The 23452-nt window shown below is 40.0% G+C and overlaps 1 protein-coding gene across 1 annotated transcript in view; it reads right to left on the reverse strand.

Annotated features, from left to right (window-relative positions):
* Nucleotides 1-23452, reverse strand: part of PLEKHG1 (pleckstrin homology and RhoGEF domain containing G1) — a 222575-nt gene that overhangs the window by 57839 nt on the left and 141284 nt on the right. The window contains exon 3 of the mRNA XM_034765428.1: nt 18726-19264. Coding sequence (XP_034621319.1) covers nt 18726-19264 — 539 coding nt within the window. The remainder of the gene's footprint in view (nt 1-18725; nt 19265-23452) is intronic.

Raw genomic sequence — 23452 nt, forward strand, 5'->3', positions numbered from 1 at the left:
ACAGTTGCACTTTTCTGGTTTTCTTACTATGTTTTTTATTTGGGATATCCGTTTAAATTGCTGGAAAATTTCCTAAGATCATACTTAGCAGATTATTCTTATTGCTTCCACCCTTTAATATTCACCCCTTCCCCAGCGCATTCACTACTGACAGCAAAACTACAAATACCATTACAGCCTCACCTTGACTGAGATGATCATTCCTATCACTCCTCCAGTGGCGCACATGCTTGCTCAAGTTATTTTAAAGCTTTCTGCCACTGCAATTTTAAATCTTCACCAGACACGCTGACCTGTCCTCACAGGGAAGGCTGCAATCCATAAATGTCAAGATAATTAGCTACCTTAACCAGCCACATCTAAAACTCATCTGTGTTAGCTGCAGCAACTGTACTTCAATATATTATTTGAATTGGCTCTTTCAGTAACATATTCATAGATAATTTTTTAAATGCTCTGTAGAGAAAGGACATCTTTCATCCACATGAAAATGTTACTGTTAGACAGATGGTGAAGGGATACTATCTAATGGAAAATATTTCTAGCCCCACACAATATCTATGCTGTCCATGTGCATACAATACCCATGACTAAGGCGGCAAGTCAATTTGAAATTAGTCAGAAAGTGACTTGAAATGCTGGTTCATTGTATGGCTTTAAGTAGATTAAAAAATTAATTCCAATGAATCACAAGATTAAAAAATTAATCGCGATTAATTAAAAAGAAAGTCGAAGCATGAAGGGGCATATGAATGCAATGCTGGCTACAACAATGCCATGCAAATGCCTGTTTTCACTTTCAAATGACATTGTAAATAAGAAGCAGGCAGCATTATCTCCCATAAATGTAAACAAACTCATTTGTCTGAGCAATTGGCTGAACAAAAAATAGGACTAAGTGGACATGTATGCTCTAAAGCAGGGGTGGGCAAACTTTTTGGCCCGAGGGCCACATCTGGGTATGTAAATTGTATGGCAGGCCACGAATGCTCATGAAATTGGGGGTAGGGTTGCGGGAGAGGTCTCCAGGTTCCGGGGATGAGGAGTTTGGGGTGCAGGACGGTGCTCCAGGCTGGGACTAATGGGTGCAGAGGGTGGAAGGGGGATCAGGGATGGGGCATGCTGTTGGGGCAAGAGGGGGGAAGGCGGGTTCTGCTGGGGATGCAGGCTCTGGGGTGGGGATGGGGATGAGGGGCTCGGGGTACAAGAGGGGCTCTGGGCTGGGATTGAGGGGTTCAGAGGGCAGGAGGGGGATTGGAGCTGGGGTAGGGGATTGGGGTGCAGAGGACTCAGGGGTGCAGGCTCCAGGTGGCGCTTACCGCAAGCAGCTCCCAGAAGCAGCTCCTCTGCTCCAGCTCTGAGGCGTGGCCAGGCAGCTCTGCATGCTGCCCCACCCGCAAGTGCCATCCCTGCACATCACATTGGCTGGAAACCGCGGATGGGGCAGCGCGCAGAGCTGCGGGGACAGCGCCTGTGGATGGGGCAGTGTGCAGAGCTACCTGGCCATGCCTCTGCGTACTACATAGGAGCCAGAGGGGGATCATGCCAGCTGCTTCCTGGGATCCGCATGGCGCAGGGCAAGCACCCTACCCCGCTCCCCGGCTGGAACGCCGGAGCAGGGCAAACCCCCGGCAGGAACTGAGGGCCAGATTAAATGGTCCGAATGTGGCCTGCAGGATGTAGTTTGCTCACCCCTGCTCTAAAGATTTACATTGTTTTGTTTTTGAGTGCAGTTATATACAAAAAATAATTCTACATTTGTAACCTGCACTTTCATGATAAAGAGATTGCACTACAGTACTTGTATGAGGTGAATTGAAAAATACTATTTCTTTTATCTTTTTTACAGTGCAAATATTTGCTTTCAAAAATAATAATGTGAAGTGAGCACTGTACACTTTGTATTCTGTGCTGAAATTAAAATCAATATATTTGAAAAGATAAAAAAAATCCAAAAGTACTTATAATAAATTTAAATTGGTATTCTATTTTTTTATTTGAGTTAATTAGTTTTTAGTTTTCATTTTTATTTATAATTAGTTATAATTAATTAGTTTTTAGTTAATCCCGTGAGTTAACTGCGATTAATTGAAGCCCTACTTTTAAGACCAGCAATTCAATGGACAAGAACATCAAAGTTAATTTCATATATTCTTTATGGGCCAATTTTTTCACATCAATAGTTATCCCAAAGGAGATATTTCATCCTAACCTTTTGTCTCAATAAAGAAGCAGTAAAAAGGACTAATGTAATGCAATTTTTTTCAAGATAGAATATATGAAATTAAGCTGGAAACTTTTGTTCTACTGAAGGGCTGGAGTCAAAACATACATTGTGTTAAACTTTAAATACATCTTTGTGTTATCTGAATCAAACAATGCACAACTTATAGGCACACACAAAGCACACTTGCACAATGTCACATATGCAAGCTATTGAGTCTTCCAACTCAGTCTCTCATTGTAATAATGACTCCAAGCATTCAGAAAAGATGACCAGGCTAAAAACGGCATTACTACACCATCTCACCTATACACAACCTCTCCACATGCACAATTTACGGCTACTTGCTACGAAATTCAGTTCCCCAAATAAATACTTCTTAGGATAGCTTCCCTTTTATATTAGCATTTTATATTGCTAGTGATCCAGTTGCTGAACTATTGCGATTCCCAATTAATTTTTTTCCTTCAATTTTATAATAGCTTTACTTCAGAAAGCTCATCTCACCACCAACATTTTTTTAAAAAAATCAGAACCATCCATAAAATTTGTTGGCAGTTTTGTTTGCTACAATTTATTTTGATTAAGCAATTTAATCATCTCATATGTTTTTATTAATATTTCATGACCTACCCAAATGAACTGTGAAGTATATATATTCTGACAGTACATAGTAAAGTATCAAATGTTTACATTTTACCGATATGTAAACATATGTATATTTACATATGTACAGTCTGATTGCCATAGATGTTTGATCCATATATTTCTTCTATTACATACAATGTATGCTTATTTAACACAAGATACTAATAAACCAAATGTCTGAAAATTCTTAGCACTTTTTGCCATCAAAAAAGAAAGATGGTATCTTTATTCACAAGATCGGGACGGGGGGGGGGGGAGGAATTCAAAGCAAATGATTTTCAGTGATACATGATTTCTCTACAATTAAACAGTGAGTCTGGAAGCATATTTTCTGGGTAATACTAAACAGACTCAGTACAAACCTGTCACTCATTTGCCAGATAATTAAATCCTTAGGTTGCTCATTTCACATAAAACCGCAAAAAAATATTTTAGGTGACCCCACCCTTTTCTGATGCATTTTTAAAGCAGTAACTCAAAAATCATGCCATTAAAGAATTATTTAAAATTCATACTGAAAGAATGGTTAAATGATTTTGAGGTGGCCCTGAAACATATAATTTTACAAAAGGGAAAAAGTTATTGGTCTACAGAACATGCACTTTTCATAAGCCACTTAACTGAAGTGAAATCTTTTCCTCATCCTGTATCTATCCTTGTTCATACACTCATGTCTGGTTTATCCTGTTTTTCTTGAAGACTATGGACAACCAGAGGGCAATAGGCTTGAGAGTGCTCCAGAACCAGCATTAGAGCAGGAGCCCCAGCCAGAGGCCACAACATGAGAAAGGGCTGCTGAGAGAAGTCAATTTGGGCGCTGGGACAGGAAGGCCGAGAGCCAGGCAAAGTCACATCCTGTCCTTGGCAGGGGATTAGCAGTAGCTGCAGCAGGAGGCTAGAGGAGAGCAGCCTGTATGCACGTAGGATGGTGTAGAGAAGTTACAATTATGCCATGAACCTTCTACTCCTTGGGGTCTGAGTTAGGAACTGATCTTCACTGGTACTATAACAAAGCAATTGTGCCCAGGATATCTGCACATTTTAGTTTCCGGTAGCCCTCGTACAGGAATGACGTTACTGAAAACATGAGAGTGCGTATGGGAACCTTCTAGGGCTAGAGCCTATAGAGCCTCTGTGCTTGGGAACACCTGCAGCGCTTGCCTCCAAGCTCATGGTACACAGAGCACACTATCAGACAGCTAGAAGGACTGCGGTACCACCAGACTTTCAGCAATACCCTGTGGTGGGGTCGGCAACAATCTTCCAAATACCACATATCAATATTTTCTTTCACTTCGTTTGTAATCAGCAAGTTTTACCTGTGATTTAGGTGCAGAATACTGCAGTTCTCTGATTCCAAAGGATGTAGAAAATGATTCCATAGGTTCCTTTTTTCTTTACTTACTACTGCATCACGTGGGTTTGTGGCGAGAATAAATACCATCTGACAGGCAATCTCACTTGGTCTATGGCTAATTTCCGCAGTTTGTGCTGGACTGATTAGCTTACATATTAAGCATAGATAATTCTTCATAGATAGCTGAACAATACAAGTGGGTATCATGATACAGTAAAAGGATCCTCTATTTACTTGCTGTATGTAGAAAGAGCAAAGATTGATGGTGAAGGCATTTGATGAGAATATGATAGGAAGAAAGGCTATAAATAGAGAAGGGTCTTTTTTTTTTTTTTTAAGTTCAGCATATCAGAGTAAAGAGGTCATGACAGATTTCCCCATACACTGTCCATAATTAGGGGCTTGCAGAACAAGCTTAATTTTTATCCTTACCTTTCACTTACAAAGAAACTGAGGGAGATATCCCCATAACTAACTGAATGAAAAATTCCTCCATAACCAAGGTGACTTCCTCACAACATTCATTTAAGAGAGAACTAATACTGTCCCCATTTTAGAGAGGGAAATGGGCAGATAAGGACCAAAAGTGCTGAGATCTGGAAACGGCCATTGACTTCATCGGCACTTATATAAGGCCATAGAGGAATTTAGTATCCTAGCCAAGATTAGCAGTCAGGAATTCCTATCCCCCAGCTCTGTGCTTAGACCACTGCCTTTCTTCACTTCTTAGATATATGGACAAAATACTGCCAGTCTTTGAAAGCTGACTTATATGCGGTAAGTATCTTGTTGTTACTTATTGTTTAGAAATCTTTCATGGTGTACAATGGCAACAGCATGGCTTAATCAGGAGACCTGGTTGTACGATACCAAGTTTTCAGAGTAAAGTCTGTCCAAAGAGTTCAAATTTGATCATTTTTGTGGTAAAACTTGTACATATAGCTCTACGGAAAAAACAGTGAGGAACGAAGACTGGACTTTTCAAATATGTTTAAAATGTGCCAGAAATTAATCAGGATTAGCCCCCTCGCCTTTTATCCATGCCTTTTACTCAAAAATATCTGACTACCTTTGAACCTACACATTAAATATATCAATCACAGCAGCCCACTAGACTCAAAGGTGGTGCTAATTTTGCCTTTAATGGTAACTGCACAACTAAAAAACTAGGATTTTCAAAAATAATAAAATCTCTTTTTAAAAGATTTTGAGAAGAACATGCTAAAAAAAAAACACAAAGATAGACTTGTCATTGGTCACAAATTGAAGTTTGCACTGCCAAGAAAGATAGCTTTAAAGTTTGATGGCCAGACTAGTCAGCATAAAGAAGCTGTAGATCACTTCATACAGACAAGTGAATCTGTACTACAAACCTCTATACAGACATTTTTTCAAATGTCAAATAGGGTCACCAGATAGCAAATGTGAAAAAAAGGACTTTTTTTTTTTTTTTTTTTTTAGGGGAAGGGGTATAGTTACGTATATAAAACAAAGCCCCCAATATTGGGACAATCCCGTTATTATCAGGACGTCTAGTCACCCTAAATGTCAAATAGCCTAGTACTAAATGTGAAAAGATGCAGTAGTCTCCATTTAAAATTAACCCTTTCAGTGCCTTAAGAAAGTCCTTGTGATATTTAGAGATGCTCGTATGTGGCTCTATAGATGCAAGCTGTAGCGTCTACTGCAATGTTATCAGATCATCAACATTGTAAAGTTTTGCATTAGTAGGTGAAAAGTATCACAGGACTGACAGAATATCATGCAACAGAAACATTTACAAAACTCTGACAATACTGTCCATCCTAGCACAAAATTAAACACTGCAGTGCTGAACTGGTCATACCATTTGTTAGTCAAACCTGTGCCAAGCCAGTTATGGGCCATCTTAGCAATGACAGGGCTAGCCAAATGGACCCTAGACAAAAATCTGTCTAATTCTTGGGACACCTAGTTCATCACTATGATTTTCTTTCTGCCTGTTCCAGGTTATTACATGGATCAGCGTTCATGTCACAATCCTCGTCGGTACTGGCCCAAGCCGGGGAAGCTAATGATCTAGCCAGCAGACCAAACTCGGTGATTAATTCTGGTCACATGCCACCTGAGGCACGTTGCACATATGCTAAGAAGACTATCAAGTCATAGCTGCAGCCACAGACTGGTCTTTGGTATCTTTACTCATAGGAGAGTGGGTAGCAGGTAAATTTGGAGATTAGGAATGGAAATCTTGGGGAAAAACCCACACCTTTAAGCAGTTTACTCACATTCCACTGACGGGCTTTGTGAGGTCACCATCCATCAAACTTTCCAGGGACTCATAAGAGAAAAGTACACAAGACAAAAGAAGCCATTTGTTCAGTAATTATGACACTAAATGGAAACATTAAACAGTAAGGCACAGCAATTAGTGTGTCAAATATTCTCTGGTCACTGAACAGATATAATAATCTCCCCCAAAGTTCCTAAAGCTAAAGCTGGGTAGTATCAATAGAAACTACCCACACTGGGTAGTATCAATAGAAACTATAATCATCACCCTATAGCCTAGGTATTTATTTATTTAAAATGCTAACAGATGCATTTAGAAGTATAACAACTGATTTACGCATTGTGTTTATGCTATATTCTATTACACTTTTCTGCATACAAATAAAGCTATTGCACAGATACTTATTTTTACAAAGCACCTTTCATCTAAAAATCTCAAAGTTGTGAACACATCTTACAGATTAATCATCACAATGGGAATTGGTAGGTACTGATTACAACCTTTTTATAGACAGATAAAGCAAGGCACAGAGAAGTTAAGGTACTTGATGAAGTCACACAATGAAAAAGTGGCATGGCCAGTCAGAGAACCCAAAAGTCCCAAATCCTAGACCCCTAATCTGTTCAAAGAGTCTTCCTTTTATGACTAATTTATGGCATGGCTGAGCATTAAAAATCTTTAAAGGCATTCTAAAACACCTTCTGAATCACTTTACATTCTAGAAGGAAAATTACATTTATTTTAAAATATAGACAGACAGGAAGTCTGGTAAGTCTGTTTTCCAAGGAAAAACAAAAACAAACAAAAAAATTAAAACCAACTATAATGAAAACAAATACATATGCTTTCTTCACTAGCCACATGGCCAAAAATTTAGGAGTGGATTTAATTACTACCATTTCAGGGTGAGTGATAAGTTACAATGCTAGAAGCAGGACATGCCAGTGGATGGTTTGTTACTGAAGGAAAAAAAGTTTCTTTTGTTTGCCAAGGGTTTTCTTGTGAAACCACAAAAATGGCAACTCTTCCCACCTCCCCCAAACAATCCAAAAAACAAACTGCAAGACAGCGCACTCTCTCTCAACTCAAAGACATACACTGTTATGGGTGGGTTTTTTTTTGCTTTATCATCTATTCAGTTGTAAAGGTCAGAGGTATTCCCTAGCTAACAAAGATAACAGTTATGACAGAATTAATATATAATAATAATTCAAATTTAAAGATCAATAGTCAATTATTTATATACTCCAGAGAACACAGTTATGATAGCTTCCTCATTATAAAAAACAAAAAAGTCTCAGAAGCTATGACCTGATTGGGAACTCACTTTGCTTTGCTTTTTAACTGGTTACATAACCAAAATGACCTTTTGGGTGATTTTTATTGGTTTGGGGTTTTTTTGTTTGTTTGGTTTGGTTTTGGGGTGGAGGAGGGAAGGAAAGGAAATTACAATCATTTTGCTCGGATCTGTCGTCATGTTCAAAAGCTATTACAAACCTTAAAATTATCGCTGAAAACTTCTAAGCACAAATCTACCAGTCAGTTCTTCTGTCTACCTACTGTTAACTTACCTTCCCCCAGCATTGCTGGGCTTCATAGAAATGTACATAACACCAAGAGCTACCCATGTGCTACCAGGGAGTAAATCAGAGCCAGAGGGCAGGGGTTAGCAGATGTATTGTCTATGGCTTTCTAAATGACAAAGAGGTTCTATGGGTCTCACTAAATGGTAACACAACCCCATAGTCCAACCTCACTTTAGTTACAGAGACAACATTTCACCCTCGGAATCTCTTGAGGATGACAAGAACTCCTAAATGGTGCATTCCACATATAACTACACTTTTCCCCCCTCCCCTCAAAAGAAAAGAATCAAAGCTTTCCAGAACAGAAGTAGATTAACTCTCACCCTTTTATCTACTTTGATTTGCATTTAGAACAGCATTTACTAAGCTGTAAACAGACAGCATGGTTGAGTGATTTATCCATTGCTCCAAATAAAGTAAGCACAATAGCAGTAAGTCTTTTCAGCAATTCGATAGTTCATTGGAGCAGCAGTAGCAGCTATCTTGGCCACTTATCCTCCACTGAAAGCTTTACAAAGATTAACAGTGGATTTGTAGAAGGCTTATTTATTACTGTAGCATAATTTACCATTTCATACTGATCAAAAAACAGTGGGTTTTTAAAGTCAGCTTTAAGTTGTTAATTATTATTATTTATTTGTATTGTGGTACAGCATAGGGTCCAAGTCATGTTTTGGGTAGGCACCAGGCAAACACAAAGAGATGGTCCCTGCCCCAACAAGTTTACATTCTAAAATGAGAGACAACAGGTAGATACAACGAACAGTTAGGGAAAAGCCCAAGGGGATTATTATTTTTTACATCAGAGTTTTCCAGCTACTAGAGACATATCGAGCAAGAGATAGGAACAGCTTTTAGTGTGAGAAATGAGATAAGGCAATTATAATGTCTATTATAAATGAAAGTATGAGACAATCAATCACATTTAGTCAAGACTTTATGTATTTCGTATGAGGTTAGCCTAGAACCAATCCTAATACGTGCCTTAATTTGCACATAGTATCTCAGTTTTAAGCTCTGCTCTGTTGGGTTAGAAAGATATCCTTTGTTTACAATACACTTTATTCATACTGTAATAAGCCCCTTTTCTGGGCAAAAATGGGCAAAAATGACAGCAAGAAAGAACCTTTTGACCAGGGTGCAGGCTGTAGGAGTCATAAAAGTGTACATAGTTGGCATAAGGTTTTAATTTTCTAGGGTAACTTGGAGTATATAGAATCATAGAATATCAGGGTTGGAAGGGACCTCAGGAGGTCATCTAGTCCAAACACCTGCTCAAAGCAGGACCAATCCCCAACTAAATCCCCAAATCCTTAAGTGGCCCCCGTAAGGATTGAACTCACAATCCTGGATTTAACAGGCCAATTGTCAAACCACTGGGCTATCCCCCTCCCCAGTATAGGAAACTTTTTAATCTGAAACAATATAAGACAAACATATGGTAAAGAACAGTATATGCACACCCACTCACTCACTCAGGCTTTAGGATATTTAATATGGCCTATGTCCAAAAAGCAAAAATACCATGTGCAAAACTGAAAGGGCCCATTAAAACAATAAGATTTTGCCTCAGGAGGCAAAGGTTTGAGTTACATTAGCCGATTCTTGCAGGAAGCACGAACAACTGTTTACACATGTAACAAGACCAGGTATATTTCTGAACTAGACATCTCACCCTCCAATAATCTTAAATATGGATTACAATAATATACTTTTAAAAACACCAAAAATAGAAAATAGAAAAACACTGATGATATAAACATTTAAAATATATTCATTTCTAGAAAGAAACAGCAAGCTCCTTACTGGTTATTTTACAGAAACCATTTCCCACAACAAGGAACACAAATTAGGTTAATATATCAGAATTCTGTTCTAATTTACATTGTTATAAATCCAAAGAAACTCCATTGACTTCAGGAAGTTACTCTGAATTTACATTGGGGTAACAGAGACAAATTTAACCTAAACTTTCACATATGAATACAATTAGTCAAAATTCTCCCTGCCTTTGCAGCCATTTATCCTCAGGGAAGTCAGTGAGACTGCACAGGTATGAATGAAAACAAAATCTGACAATTTTTCCTTCATGTCTCTGTGTGCCAGCAATGAGAAAGTTCACCAGAATAAAAGACCTGTATATCTAATACCATCCACAATTAGAAAAATCTCATCAGTATAATTATTTTTAATAGCCATGAACAAATTGTATTTGCTCATCCAAATCTTTTAAAGACCTACAGAGCTATTTCTGGTTAGTACGAAAGGAGAATGAGCTAATGGAAAACTAATCTGCTTATAACTGCTTTTTAAAGTCTTACCTTTACTTGGAATTTTATCTTACTAAAAGGGGAAAGTGGCACTAAGAAGCAAGATATCTCAGTAAGAATTTTATTATTCTACTTTAAATCTAAACTGAATGGCTTTTCTCTCAGTAGGGGGGGCAGGCAATGTAAAAGTCTTTAGCTGGCCTCCCGAAGGGGGGAAAGCCTGTTTCTAAAGTGTCACACTGTTCATGGAGAAAATTAAAGTGAACTGCTTGAACACCACACACCTATCACCTGCATTCTCTCTTTTGTGCAGGAGATTTAAAATAAATAAACGAACCCTGTCAGCAATCTTTCTGAGGCTCATATTCCCTTGCCAAACAGTAATGCCTATCCCTGAAGCTGTGGTATCGCCCTGCAGCTTTACAGGCATCATTATGTTAGTGCAAATCTAGTCTTTTGGGTTTAATGTGTTCAAGAAAATACAGATTGTTGAGATTGGATGTCAGCTTCACAATAGCAGCCCCTCCCATATCAGGTGATCTAAGAAGAACGTTATCGGTTATAATTATTACTATTTGCTGATTACAGCACTGTCACAAAGCGCAATGGATTTATGCCTGTCTTCAGGGGGCCTAGTAAAGACTTTTTGCATCTCAGCTATCTTTTCAACTATGTTCAAGTAACTTTCCACTGAGCAGCCTCTGGAATGTTCTTGTCTAGGAAGCATTGCTTAGAGAAGGGCATTTGCTATAAGACAACCTATTTCTTTTTTGATGGGTACCAGAGTTTGTATTCTTAAATGGAAAAAACTACCAGTTATTCCTGTTTTTAAACATAATTTCCACATACAATTACATAAAGGAAACATCAGGCACCATACTTAGGAGTGAAAATGGTAGTTGGAGAGGGAAAGACAATTGGAACAGAAGAAGCCTATGTCTTTAAATTTGCATAAATGTGGCAACACATTCTATTAAGAGTAATGTAGTTTTCATACTCTAGATGTGCAGAGCTTCCATTTATTATGTAAATAATACATAATAGTAGCACTGGTATTGTTAAGGTTACCTGAAACTTCCCATTATGAAGTTTTCATAAAGTATACCTGTTTTCAATTGCTCATAAAATTTTGCCAAAGTTTAATAATTTGGGCTGAAATGTTAAATCTTAGGCATCTGCCTCAGGCTGAATTGTTCTGGAAGTTTTCAGCCAAAACAGTTTAGCCATATATGAGAAAAGTTCTAGTGAAAAATACATTGTTTTGCCCACATTAAATTCTGGCAAACTTTTCTTTCAAAAGCTCTAGTGCTCCCTTGCTTTGGAGCAGGGACTTGAAATTTGGCAGGTCCCTTTGCATTGGGGACATGCCTTTTCCCATCCCTGTGAAAATCTGCCCAAATCTGACCACAGGGCCGGCTCCAGGCACAAGCCCACCAAGCATGTGCTTGGGGCGGCGCCTGGAGGGGGGCGGCACGGCGGGGCGCTCCGGCCCGAGAGCGGGGCCGCGACTGGGCTCGCCGCTCTCCCCGCGGCGCTCCTGCCGCCGGGGGCTCTCCACCCTCCCCTCGGCACTCTGGCCGCCGGGGAGAGCGGAGAGCCGCAGCGGGCTCTCCACCCTGCTCCCGGCACTCTGGCCGCTGGGGAGAGCGGAGAGCCCCGGCCGGGCTCGCCGCCCGGCTCCCGGCTCTCTGGCCACCGGGGGCTCTCCGCCCTGCTCCCGGCGCTCTGGCCGCCGGGGAAAGCGGAAAGCCCCGGCCGGGCTCCCCGCCCTGGCGCTCCGGCCGGTGGGGGATTGCTCGGCGCCCTTCCCTGCTGCGCTGGGGGGGAGGGGGTGCGGCGGGTGGCTTTTTTGCCTAGGGCGGCAAAAAAGCCAGAGCCGGCCCTGTCTGACCAAGTTAAAAGCCTTTGAAAAATTGCATTTGCATGTACTCAGTAGAAATGTCTTAGATTTTACCAGCGAAAGGGTGATTGAGTCAGGGAGTCTAGAAGGGTGAGACTAGGACTTGGTGGTACTTGGATTAGAATCCTGAGGAGTGGAGACCGGCAAGGTAAGAAATGTAGGACTGGAAGAGACCTCAATAGGTCATTTAGTCCAGTCCCCTGCACTGAGGCAGGACTAAGTATTATCTAGACAATCCCTGACAGGTGTTTGTCTAATCTGTTTCTAAAAACCTCAGTGATGGAGATTCCACACCTTCCCTAGGCAATTTGTTCCAGTGCTTATCTTACACTTAGGAAGTTTTTCCTAATGTCTAGCCTAAACTTTTCTTGCTGCAATTTAAAGGCCATTCCTTCTTGTCCTGTCTTCATTGGTTAAAGAGAACAATTTATCAGCCTTCTCTTTATAACAATCTTTTATGTACTTGAAGACTATCATCATGTCCCTCCTCAGTCTTCTCCAGATTAAACAAACCCAGTTTTTTCAATCCTCCGTCATAGGTCATGTTTTCTAAACCTTTAATCATTTTTGTTGCTCTCCTCTGGACTTTCTCCAGTTTGTCCACATCTTTCCCTTTAGTGTGGTGCCCAGAACTGAACACAATACTCCAGATGAGGACTTATCAATGCTGAGTAGAATGAAAGAATTACTTCTTGTGTCTTACAATTCCTGCTAATACATCCCAGAAATACATTTGCTTTTCTTGCAGCAATATTACATTGTTGACTGATATTTAATTTGTGATCCACAATAACCCAGATCCTTTTCTGCAGTACTTCTTCCTAGGCAGTCATTGCACATTTTGTATTTGTCTAATTGATTGTTCCTTCCTAAGTGTAATACTTTGCATTTGTCATTATTCAATTTCATCCTATTTATTTCAGGCCATTTCTCCGTTTTGTCAAGATCATTTTGAATTCTAATCCTGTCCTCCAAAGCGCTTGCAACCCCGCCCAGCGTGGTATCATCCACAAAATTTACAAGTATACACCCTATGCCATTATCTAAATCATTTATGAAGACACTGAACAGACCCGGACCCAAAACAAATCCTTATGGGACCCCACTTGGTATACCCTGCCAGCTTTACTGTGAAACATTGATAACTACTTTCTGAGTACACTTCTACAACCATTTGTGCGCCCACCTCACAGTAGGTTCATGTAGGCTATATATTTCTCTAGTTTATTTATAAGAATGTCATGTGACAGTATCAAAAGCCTTACTGAAGTCAAGATGCATCACATCTACCATTTCCTCCCTATCACAAGGCTTGTTACTAGGGCTGTCAATTAATCACAGTTATCTCACGCAATTAACTCACAAAAATTTATCGTGATTAAAAAAGTTAATTTGTGAAATTATCACCATCTGTGAAACCCACTGAAGAAGTGTCATGTCCCCCTTTAGAGCTGATCCATGTAGAGGATGGTAACCTACTATTGCTACCAGTTACCCTGTTAGCTCAAGCAGCACAGGTCCATGCTGTGGATCTGAAGTTCCAACCCTGCTGATGACTCATGTTGATGGCAATATGATGCCACATGACGGAATTTCTGTTTTTAGTTTACTAGAAAATTGGCCACAAAAAATGTTTAAAGGTTATTAATATTGCAAAGTCAGACTGTCAAATGCTAGGAAATGCCAGAATTAAGGTTGTCTGTGCAACCTTAATTTGTCCCTCTTGCACCTATGCATTACAATACAGTATTTAATTACATACAGTATATAATACTATTTTTTCCACTGGACCCTTGTATTATTCAGTGCACAGAATGGATCTGCTGGGGATTAATTAGGATTGTGTATTGAAGGAGACAGTTGCATGTAGAATCCTTGCTTCAGTTGTTGCAGAAGCTGGAGGAGGTGTAGCAATTACTGTATCATAATGCATATGCACAAGGGCGTCAACTTTAGGCTGCACTTTAATTCTGCAACTTTAATTCTGCCATCTGCTAACTCTTTAGTGCTTCAGTTTGCAACCTTAATAATGGTTCTTTTAACATAGTTTTGTGTGTGTGTAATAAGAAAGTCATACTGCACCTAGCACGATGGGGTTCTGACTTCTGCTACTATCACAATATAAATGTTTATCAATAATAGTCATTAGTAGCCACTTGTAGAGTAACAACAAAACCATCAAATTTTTCAGTTTTCCAAAGGTTTTTATAGCATTAGTTAACCACTATGAGTGAATTTTTATTTATCTTACGTATTTTTTTAATTGAATCAAGTTTTGAGAAATTACTTTTAAGAGGAGAAAACATTCTTGCCTTTCTGCTTCCCTGTGTTGTAGGGACTCACTGGAGACCTATGTTGCAGACACTGAATCCTTGCTGTGGACCAATGTGCCTGCTATCAAAGTGAGGCAAGCAGAAAGCCCAGCTATCTGGTTTGGTATCACTAATTTCCCAAAATAGGCATCAAGCTGAACTAACTCAAAATTATAATGACCCTGTAAGTGTCACCTGATTAAACATACCTAACAGCAGAAAAAAGCTTGTTCTAACCCAATTGCTATGTCTGTCTTCTGTATAACCCATGCCTAAGAATCACAAAGTCATTCCTCAAAACAGTAATAATTAAACTACATTTCTAGATACCATACAAAATGGTTTCCCTGAGTAGACTTTGTTTTTAAAAGTGTCCCCGCCTAGGGCAAGAGGATCATGTAGTGAAAACCCTGTGTTAACTCCAGTCATTCATTTAACTGTCTAAATACTTCTGCATAGAAATGTACAAGAAAACTGGGGAACCTCAGCAGGCCTCCAATATCAGTTAAAAATCACAACAGCCATTTGCTACGAAAGACCTTTTTGCCTCTGTCCAACAGTTTGGAGCTGTTAGCATCGAGACCACTCTACTTTTTGAAGACTAAAGCAATGCTGACAAAATTTCACATTTAAATAATTGACAACCTCCCCCCCGTCCACACAGTGAAATTTTACTTTTCTCACCCACCCCATCACCTCTCAACTTGAGCATGCTAACTGCAACTTTCTTAAATGCTCTAAAAAACAACAGAGGCAGAGAGGGATACTACCTGAGATATTACACTGGTCAGTTTTATCCCATGTCTAGCCATTACCATGTTCTTACGTGGAACTTCAGCCAGCCAGTGTTAATGAACCATTTTTATAGCTCTAAGCTGGTCTTATTTTTCATTTTAGTTTGCAGCCCAGAGTCAATCTTTTGAGAAGTAACCCACAAATATTTTTATGTATTTCTCTGCAAGAACAGAATCACAGCTACATTACGGATGGTTACCTATTAGAAAGATCCTCAGAAACATATTTCACTGGCAAAGCATACATAGTTTCACATTACAGATTCATACAGTGCAGTCCCACCCAAGTCAGTGTACTTTCTACCGGTCCACATAACCCCCACCCCTTTTTACTCTCCTTGCTTCCCCGTTAACCTGTGCTCCAGTTTCTCCTTTATTTCTTACTCTGTTCCTTCTATATTTTCTTTCATTTCCTTCTCAATTTTTGTCTCCTGTAATTTGCGCTATTTCCCTTCAACTTTGCACTGGTTAGTTTGTTCCCCTTTCCTCACACCTTCCTTCCTCCAGTTATATCTTCATAACCCACACTTCACACTCTCTGGTTGTCCTCCTTTGCCGCTTCCTTCGCTTTTCTTTTCTCCTTCTCTCCCTGTTTCCTGACAAAGGACCAAATCCCGACCCATATTTATGTCATAGTGTGCATTAGCTGCTTCTCATTTAAATTTGGCTCCCCAACAAGTCAACTGGCTCCAAACCTGTATGGGCTACTTATAGAAGGCTGAGGCTAAGAGACTCATTGCTTCAATGTGTGGCCAGGAGCCACTGAACTCAGAGTTTGGAATGATCATACAAATAAGCAGATCTCCATGAATTCTGCCCTTTTTTCCTCTTTGTGATGCTTGGGCTATTAGGCAAATTCATATGGTATCACTGAGGTCCTGTGGATGGGGGGGGGGGGGGGGAGAAAGGGGATCAGAGACAGGGTCATGTGCAATGGGTTAAAAAACCCAAACACCACATGAACACTGAGGGAGATGGGGTCCCACTCTTGTCCAATTATCCTTATTACTTGGGAAGAGATTTCTTTGCTATGATGGGACCCTATCCTTTACAGCTAAACTAAAAATCCCCTTGCCTAGTATTTTGACTTTCAATTAATCTGCCAAAACCTCACAAAGCTGTGAAGACTTCTTTTAATTAGACATTCTAAATGCTTTAACAGTTTCACAAATGCTCTCCTGAAGAGCAAGTTACAGCACTTTCATAATTGCAAGATGATTTGTCTCATTTACTCAGCATTTGGTGATGCTTAAGCTGTTTCTAGCAGGGATTTATTGGCCATTCTAAATTTAACTGGGTACCTTATTTCAAGATTATCTTTATTTTAGATTCCAGTAGTGTGGTATAATTTATTGTATGTATCTGTATAAACGTGTGCAGAGAGGAATGGGGGATAAAAGGTAAAAGCAGGCCATGTTTACTGGATTAATCCTGTGTGTACTGAATAATGACTGTACATAGGATGACTTGTTTTAACATTGTGATACAATCTTGCTTTAAACCCTTATAAAAATGAAATCTGAACTGATTTTAGTGTAATCCCACCAGTCATAGAAAATACTGTAATTCTGCAGGAAAAGACTTGTGTGATCTTTTTTTTCTTTCTTTTTTTTTTGCATTGTTATTATCAAAGCCCCAGTAATCATTTTCCCCCTTCACTCTTCTAAATCATTTTGTTTTTTGTCAGTAACAGACCACCTTTTATTTTCCAGATTAGTGATGCATTTAACACATATGTAGCTTTAGGCAGCTATACTATAAAGTTACCAGACTAGACATTCACCTCCTGTGAAATCATCTTGTTGTAGTAAACCTATACACACAGGGCAGGAGGTCAAAGAGACATAGGAGTCATTTTAATAAGCAGGTAAGGTGCGCAGGAACAATGGTGATGGGCATGGTATAAGAACCTAAACAGAATTACATACAGAGCCCTAAAAGGCAGGGCACTGTGATCCTTTCCCTGTAGCTGGAAAGTGACAGTGGAGCATTTTTTTTTTTTTTTTTTTGCTGGGGGCCTGGAGGAATCTCTTTGAAGTTGGCAGGTGTAACATTCACCCTGAAGCTCCTTTATAGATAGCTGAAACAATAAGGGTCCCTGCCCAAAATACAGGGAGATGGGGTCCCACTCTTGTCCAATTATCCTTATTACGTGGGAAGAGATTTCTTTGCTATGATGGAACCCTATCCTTTACAGGCTGGAGGAGAAGCTGAGCCATACGTGCCAAGGGGCTTCCAAGGGGTCTGATACAAAAATGCAGGGGTGGGGGATTGATTGAACAGCAGTTGCACGTTTGTGTGCGCGCACACAAAATGGAAAAGCCACAGAAACAGACATTCTTTGTAAATAAACAGGGTAGCATCAAAGAACTACAGGACTCCACCACCAATTTTAATTCCTAATGAAAACAACGCATAAGACCCTGAACATACTGGCTAATCACTTGGGTTACAAGGGGTAAAAATATTAAATACAAAGGTTATTTTATTGTTTTTATTACTAGTTAATTAAAACGAGCATTAATTTATGTTAACCTACCAAAGAAGCAAGGCCGGCTCTGGCTTTTTGGCCGCCCCAAGCAAAAAACAAAACGGGGTGGCCAGAACGGCAAAGCAAAAAAAACCATGCGGCACAGCCGGAGCGCGGGTGCAGGGGGACCGGCTGGGGCGGGGGGGAAAGGAGCGGGTGGGAGTAAGAGAGAGAAGGAGGCGGCCAGGGCTACAGCAGGGGCGCTGCCACACGGCCCCTCCCACTGCACCGCCTCCTGCCACGAGGGCTCTGCTCCAGTCAGCGGGGAGGGAAGGAAGAGGACTGCCCTACAGAGCACTCTGGTTCTCCGTGCCGCCGCCCCCTACAGGGCAGCCGGTGCGGGGAAAAAAAAAGCAGGCATTCCGCCCTAGGATTGGGCGGAATGCCACCTCAAACAATCTGCCGCCCCAAGCACCAGCTTGCTCAGCTGGTGCCTGGAGCTGGCCCTGCAAAGAAGCTACAAATGCTAGCAGTAATTATGTGTTCATTTATAAAGAAGAGCTCTGTACAAGCTCCAAAATTTGTTTCTCTCACCAACATAAGCTGGTCCAATAAAATATATTTCCTTGCCACCACCCCTCATTCCCTGTTGTGTCTCTAATACCTTGGGACCAACACAGCTATAACAACATTGCATACATGTATAAAAACATTGTAGTAAGTTTATATGTGGCTCCTGGCAAGTTGTCAGACCTGCCTGCATTACTCCAAAGTTTAAGTGCCCTGGTTATAAGATCACATATTTTATGGATCCTTTTCTTGTGCATCTCCCCTGTAGAACACTCATGTGATACAATTTACCAAATTAGGCAGTTCTAACCAAGCCTCCTACCTTTACAATGCTCTTTAAATCCTGCACGTACGTCCTCTCGGTCTCCAGAATTTCTTGGACAACTCTGTCAACGTATAGGAGCTTTGGACTTGTGGGCTCTGTGACCAAGGACATAGCACAGTTTTTGTTCGTTCCCTTAGATTCAGCTTTCCCTGGCATATTTGGCCTTTTTTCAAGGCTTTCCTTGGTATTCTGTTGCTCTGTGGGGTTACATCTTTGTAGCTCGTTGCTGCAAAATCGCCTGGCTGGAATCAGCTCTAGTTTTATGGCCCCTGCTTCCTTATCCTGGTTAAACAAACCCAAATGGCTGTTTGAAACTAAGGTCATTCTACTGCCAAAGGAACTGTGGCTATCCCTGGAGGAGGCAGAGGAGGATGTGGAACTAAAGCTGACAGGACGGTCGCTGTCTGACAGTTCCATGGTATTTATTCCACAGTAGCGGAAAGGTCTGTTCCCCCTGCACAAGTCTTCCTTTGTTGTCCTGGGGCCAGGACCCTCCGTCACAGCCGGTAAGACATCAAGAGGCAAATGGTAGTCATCTGAAAAATAAGTAAATGTTTTCACTGTTACAGTATCTCATAATACAAATTAGCCAACAGTCATCTAAAACCACATACACACAAAACAAATGCAAATCTGTTGTTCCACAGACAACTGAAACAAAAGGCTTTGGAAGGCTCAATGGTGGTCACTGATACAATCTAATACCTTTCACCACTAGGTCAACATGGCTAATCATTACAGCTATCCAACAGTGGTTTGGTGGCCTGTGAGAAAACAATTTGGTGGTCAAATTAGGCAAGGAAATGCAGTTTCCACAAAACCAAAATTTCCCACAGGAAAAATCTTGATCTTGGTGAAAACTGAATTTTCCATTAGGAAAATTTAAATGAAATATTTCAGTTTGGGTCAGTTGGACTCAAATCAGAATATTTTGTTTTGTTGATCTGACCCCAATCTTTTAATTTGTAATCAGTTCAATAAAACATTAAACTGCTTTTGCCTGTCAGTGCATTGGGAGTTGCAGTTCAGGTCTCTATTCTTTCCTATGGGCTGAGTTCCCTGGAGGACTACATCACTGATAATACAATACAAATTTCCCTCTGGCCTAGCTCTGTGTGGTGCATCATATGAGAGAGTCAAACTGGCTAGGAAGCCTCACCCACAGGAGAGAATGGGGGCATCGGGGTCTCATACTACAAATTCCCATGAGGAAATGCACTGAGAAGAAAATGCAGTGTAACATAGAAGTGGCTCAAAAATAAGTGTTTCATGTCATTTCAACAAATCAAAACAAATTTTTGGAATGTTTAATTTGGGGGGGGAGGAGAATGTTTAATTGTTTTGTTTTGATCAAAAATGTTGAAACAATTTCTGAAACAATTTTTGTTAGTATTTCCATTTCAGGAAAGTTTTTGCAACTTCACATTTTCATTCCAATTTCGAATGAAAACAAATGCGGAAATGTCCAAATTTCCGATGGAATGGACATGCTGAATTTCACTCCGCCCTAGACTTAATTCAGTGGGCAGCTGTCCACAGTTGAGAAACCAAGCTTCTGTCTCAGTAGAGAAGCCAAGAAGTGAATGAGCTTGTGAACTGAACCTTCCTACTCTTGTAACTGGCCCCTCCAGGTCAGAATTGAAGCACACTGGAGGTATGGGAAACTTGCACTGCCATGACTTATGCTGCACCTGGTCTGTGGATAGCCAGAACCTCATTCTCCAGACAATGCCAGACTGGCAACTTTTGCAAACAAGCACCAAAAGCTTTTAAAAATATTTACATAAAAGTGGGTTGCTCTGACTTTTCTACAATATAGTCTGCCCTCTGATGTATATGTGTACATCAACATTGAGGGGTACTGCCAAGTATATATCAGAGGACACAATTTGGCCATTAGAGACTTAAAGGCTTGTTTATCCTCTCATTAACACTGGCTTAACACCATGCCCTGTTTTATGCTTGTAAGAAAGAGAAGGACCAGATCTTAAGACTATGTTACCTTCCACCTTTCCCTGTCTTCCTCTTGCATGTAACATTTTTTTGAATAAGCTCTGATAGCAAGTGCAAACTCCAAAAGGAACAATATAAAGGAAATATATTTTTGCAGCAAAATATTTAAACTGAAGTTTATTTTATTGATTTTGATAAGAAAAAAAGTATGCATTTTTGTTATCAGTGTGAAATCATCTTACAAGTTAAGTTAGAAATTAGAGGCTAGCAGTGCAGAGTTAGAGGTTCTTGAAAACTGCACAGGATAAATAAGGTAACGGGGATACCCTTACACTAACTTATCATAAAATAGATTACTAAAGTACACGACAAAGAACACATGATTAGTTCCATTTGGTTGGAACATAAAAGGTTCCTGTTTCATTCAATTACTTCATACTCTGTCTTCCTGTTTTGCTGATATGTTGTCTGGTTTTCAGATAACATGAAGGTATTACTAAGTAATGTTTGCTCCACAAATATTTGTGCCATTCATTAATTTAAAAAACCCAACAATTTCGGTCAGTAAAATTGAAGTTGTAAGAAATGTTAATAGAAGTTTTTCAAATAAATATATTTACAGACACAAGGTATAAGTAATATTTAACGTGGCCTTTTAAACCTTCCATAATGTTCTCTTTGATTGCTTTACAACAATTTAATGGCCTATAAAACAACAAGGATTAGTTGCAGTAGTTAAAATGCACTTCCTCTTAAAAGCCTACAGAAGTGTGACCTTGGCAAACACAACAGAGTTCAGGGCACCTGAAAGCAGAGTTACCTGTACATAGAACACATTTGACCAAGGATCATCCGTTTTCATAAAAGTCATTAAAGGTAAACATGCAGCACCATGTAAAAGTATGCAACTGAATGGTACACAGAGTACACCAGGCAAACCATTTACCCCCTTAAAGATCTTGTTCTGTTTTATCCTTCTTCCTGCTCCCCTGAAACTATTTTTTTTTCTTTAATTAAAATTCTTAGTACTTTTACAGCCATGTGTAACTCTGCAGTTTGGCTTCACAGCAATTTATGAGAAACTTTTTTTTTTTTTTTTTTTTTTAAATAAATAGGTAAGTGATCCTATAGATTCACTTCTCAAAACTTCATGCTGAACCCATAAAAAAACCTCAACGGTTCTGCATGATCTCAGAGCAAGAACTACAAGTCACCCTAGGTTGTTTAAAATGGGTTCAGGTTCTACAAAAAGTTTGTGAATCTCAGCAAAATTGTATGACATGCTTGACTGGAGTTCTGAGCTTAAAACAAAACCAGAAAGCAGATTTGTCTCCAGTGTTTTTGTGTTATATTACAAACATTTTGCACAGCTGCAATTGCTTTTAAGTTTTGCTTAGTATAAGCCTAGAGACTAGCCCTAATAAAAACTGGATCTGAATGCCGCTGAACTTCTGTTCTACCTATAGGTTCTTCTAACAGCCCCCATCACCATCATATCTGAGTTTTTCCCGAGTTATCCCCACAAAACTCTTGTGAGATGGGAAAGTATTATCCCCATTTTACAGATGGGGGAAAATAAGGAACATGAACAATCTGTTGGAAAAATCCAAGAACTGAATGCACTCCAGAAACCTAACTACAAGCCCATTCTTCCTCCCTTGGTGAAGTTCAGATTTCTGCTTTTGTTGTTTGGGCCCATCTCCATTGCAAATACCTCTTCAGTAGATTGCCCAAATTGTCTACCGCCTGACTGGCAAAATAATCTCAAAGGTGTTAACAATGGAAAAAATCACCACCCCTAATAAAGATTTGTCTAATATTATGATCCCAATGATTTAACTTCTTTTACTGTGTACACCTCAAAGAACACTGAAACCTCCCTCAAAATCCTGTTTCTCTCAAACTTCTCTTCATTATGAGCAAATTCATTTTTCAAACACACTGAAGGGGGCTGGCTTACAGAGTTGCTGAGCACCCACGGTTCCCAAGGACATCATCTGGCCATTGTGTAGGTGCGCCGTACATCTGGAGCAAAAAAAGACTAATCTTTTGCTTACATAATTATTGTTCATGCAAGGTCTTCTGAGAAGTATATACTTACATAAGTGTTGTACTCTTTGACCTACATTTGACCCAATGTATTACCTGTTACTCTGTTATGTGTTTTGTTGTTTACTGAAATTTTTGCAACAACAAGTAAAAAACAACAGATCTTTTGGAAGGGTTGAATAATAGTATTTAACTTGTGTTCTGAAAAGCTGAAATCTGCATACTTTAATTAAGGAATAACAATAATTACTTGTTAGTTCAGCACAGAGATGAGGATAATTACATGTTTGTCCACACTCATGAGGAAATGTGCTTCAGGACCAAGATCTTTCTTGTTCCTGGCTTTCCATTAATCTAGGCCTTGCTGCACTGCCAATTTACAGCGCTGCAACTTCCTCACTCAGGGGTGTGAAATGCCCCACCCTGCCCCGAGTGCTGCAAGTTTCGTGGGGGTGGTTTTTTTTACAGCGCTGGTGCCACGGCTACACGGCCACGTTAAAGCACTGCCACGGCAGCACTTTAACATTGCTAGTGAAGACATACCCTTAGTTAGGCTTCCCAGTCAGTCTGGCTGACTCCCAACGAAACAACATGCAACCCACTTGCACCTCCCCAACAGGAGAATTTTAACTAATAAAAACAATGTCGTGTATATTCTATAGCAGTGCAAGGTGAAAAATACATTCATTCCACACCAACAGGCAACTGGGATGCTCGTTATA

Source organism: Trachemys scripta, chromosome 3, assembly GCF_013100865.1.
Source record: "Trachemys scripta elegans isolate TJP31775 chromosome 3, CAS_Tse_1.0, whole genome shotgun sequence".
In the NCBI taxonomy this organism is placed as follows: Eukaryota; Metazoa; Chordata; order Testudines; family Emydidae; genus Trachemys; species Trachemys scripta.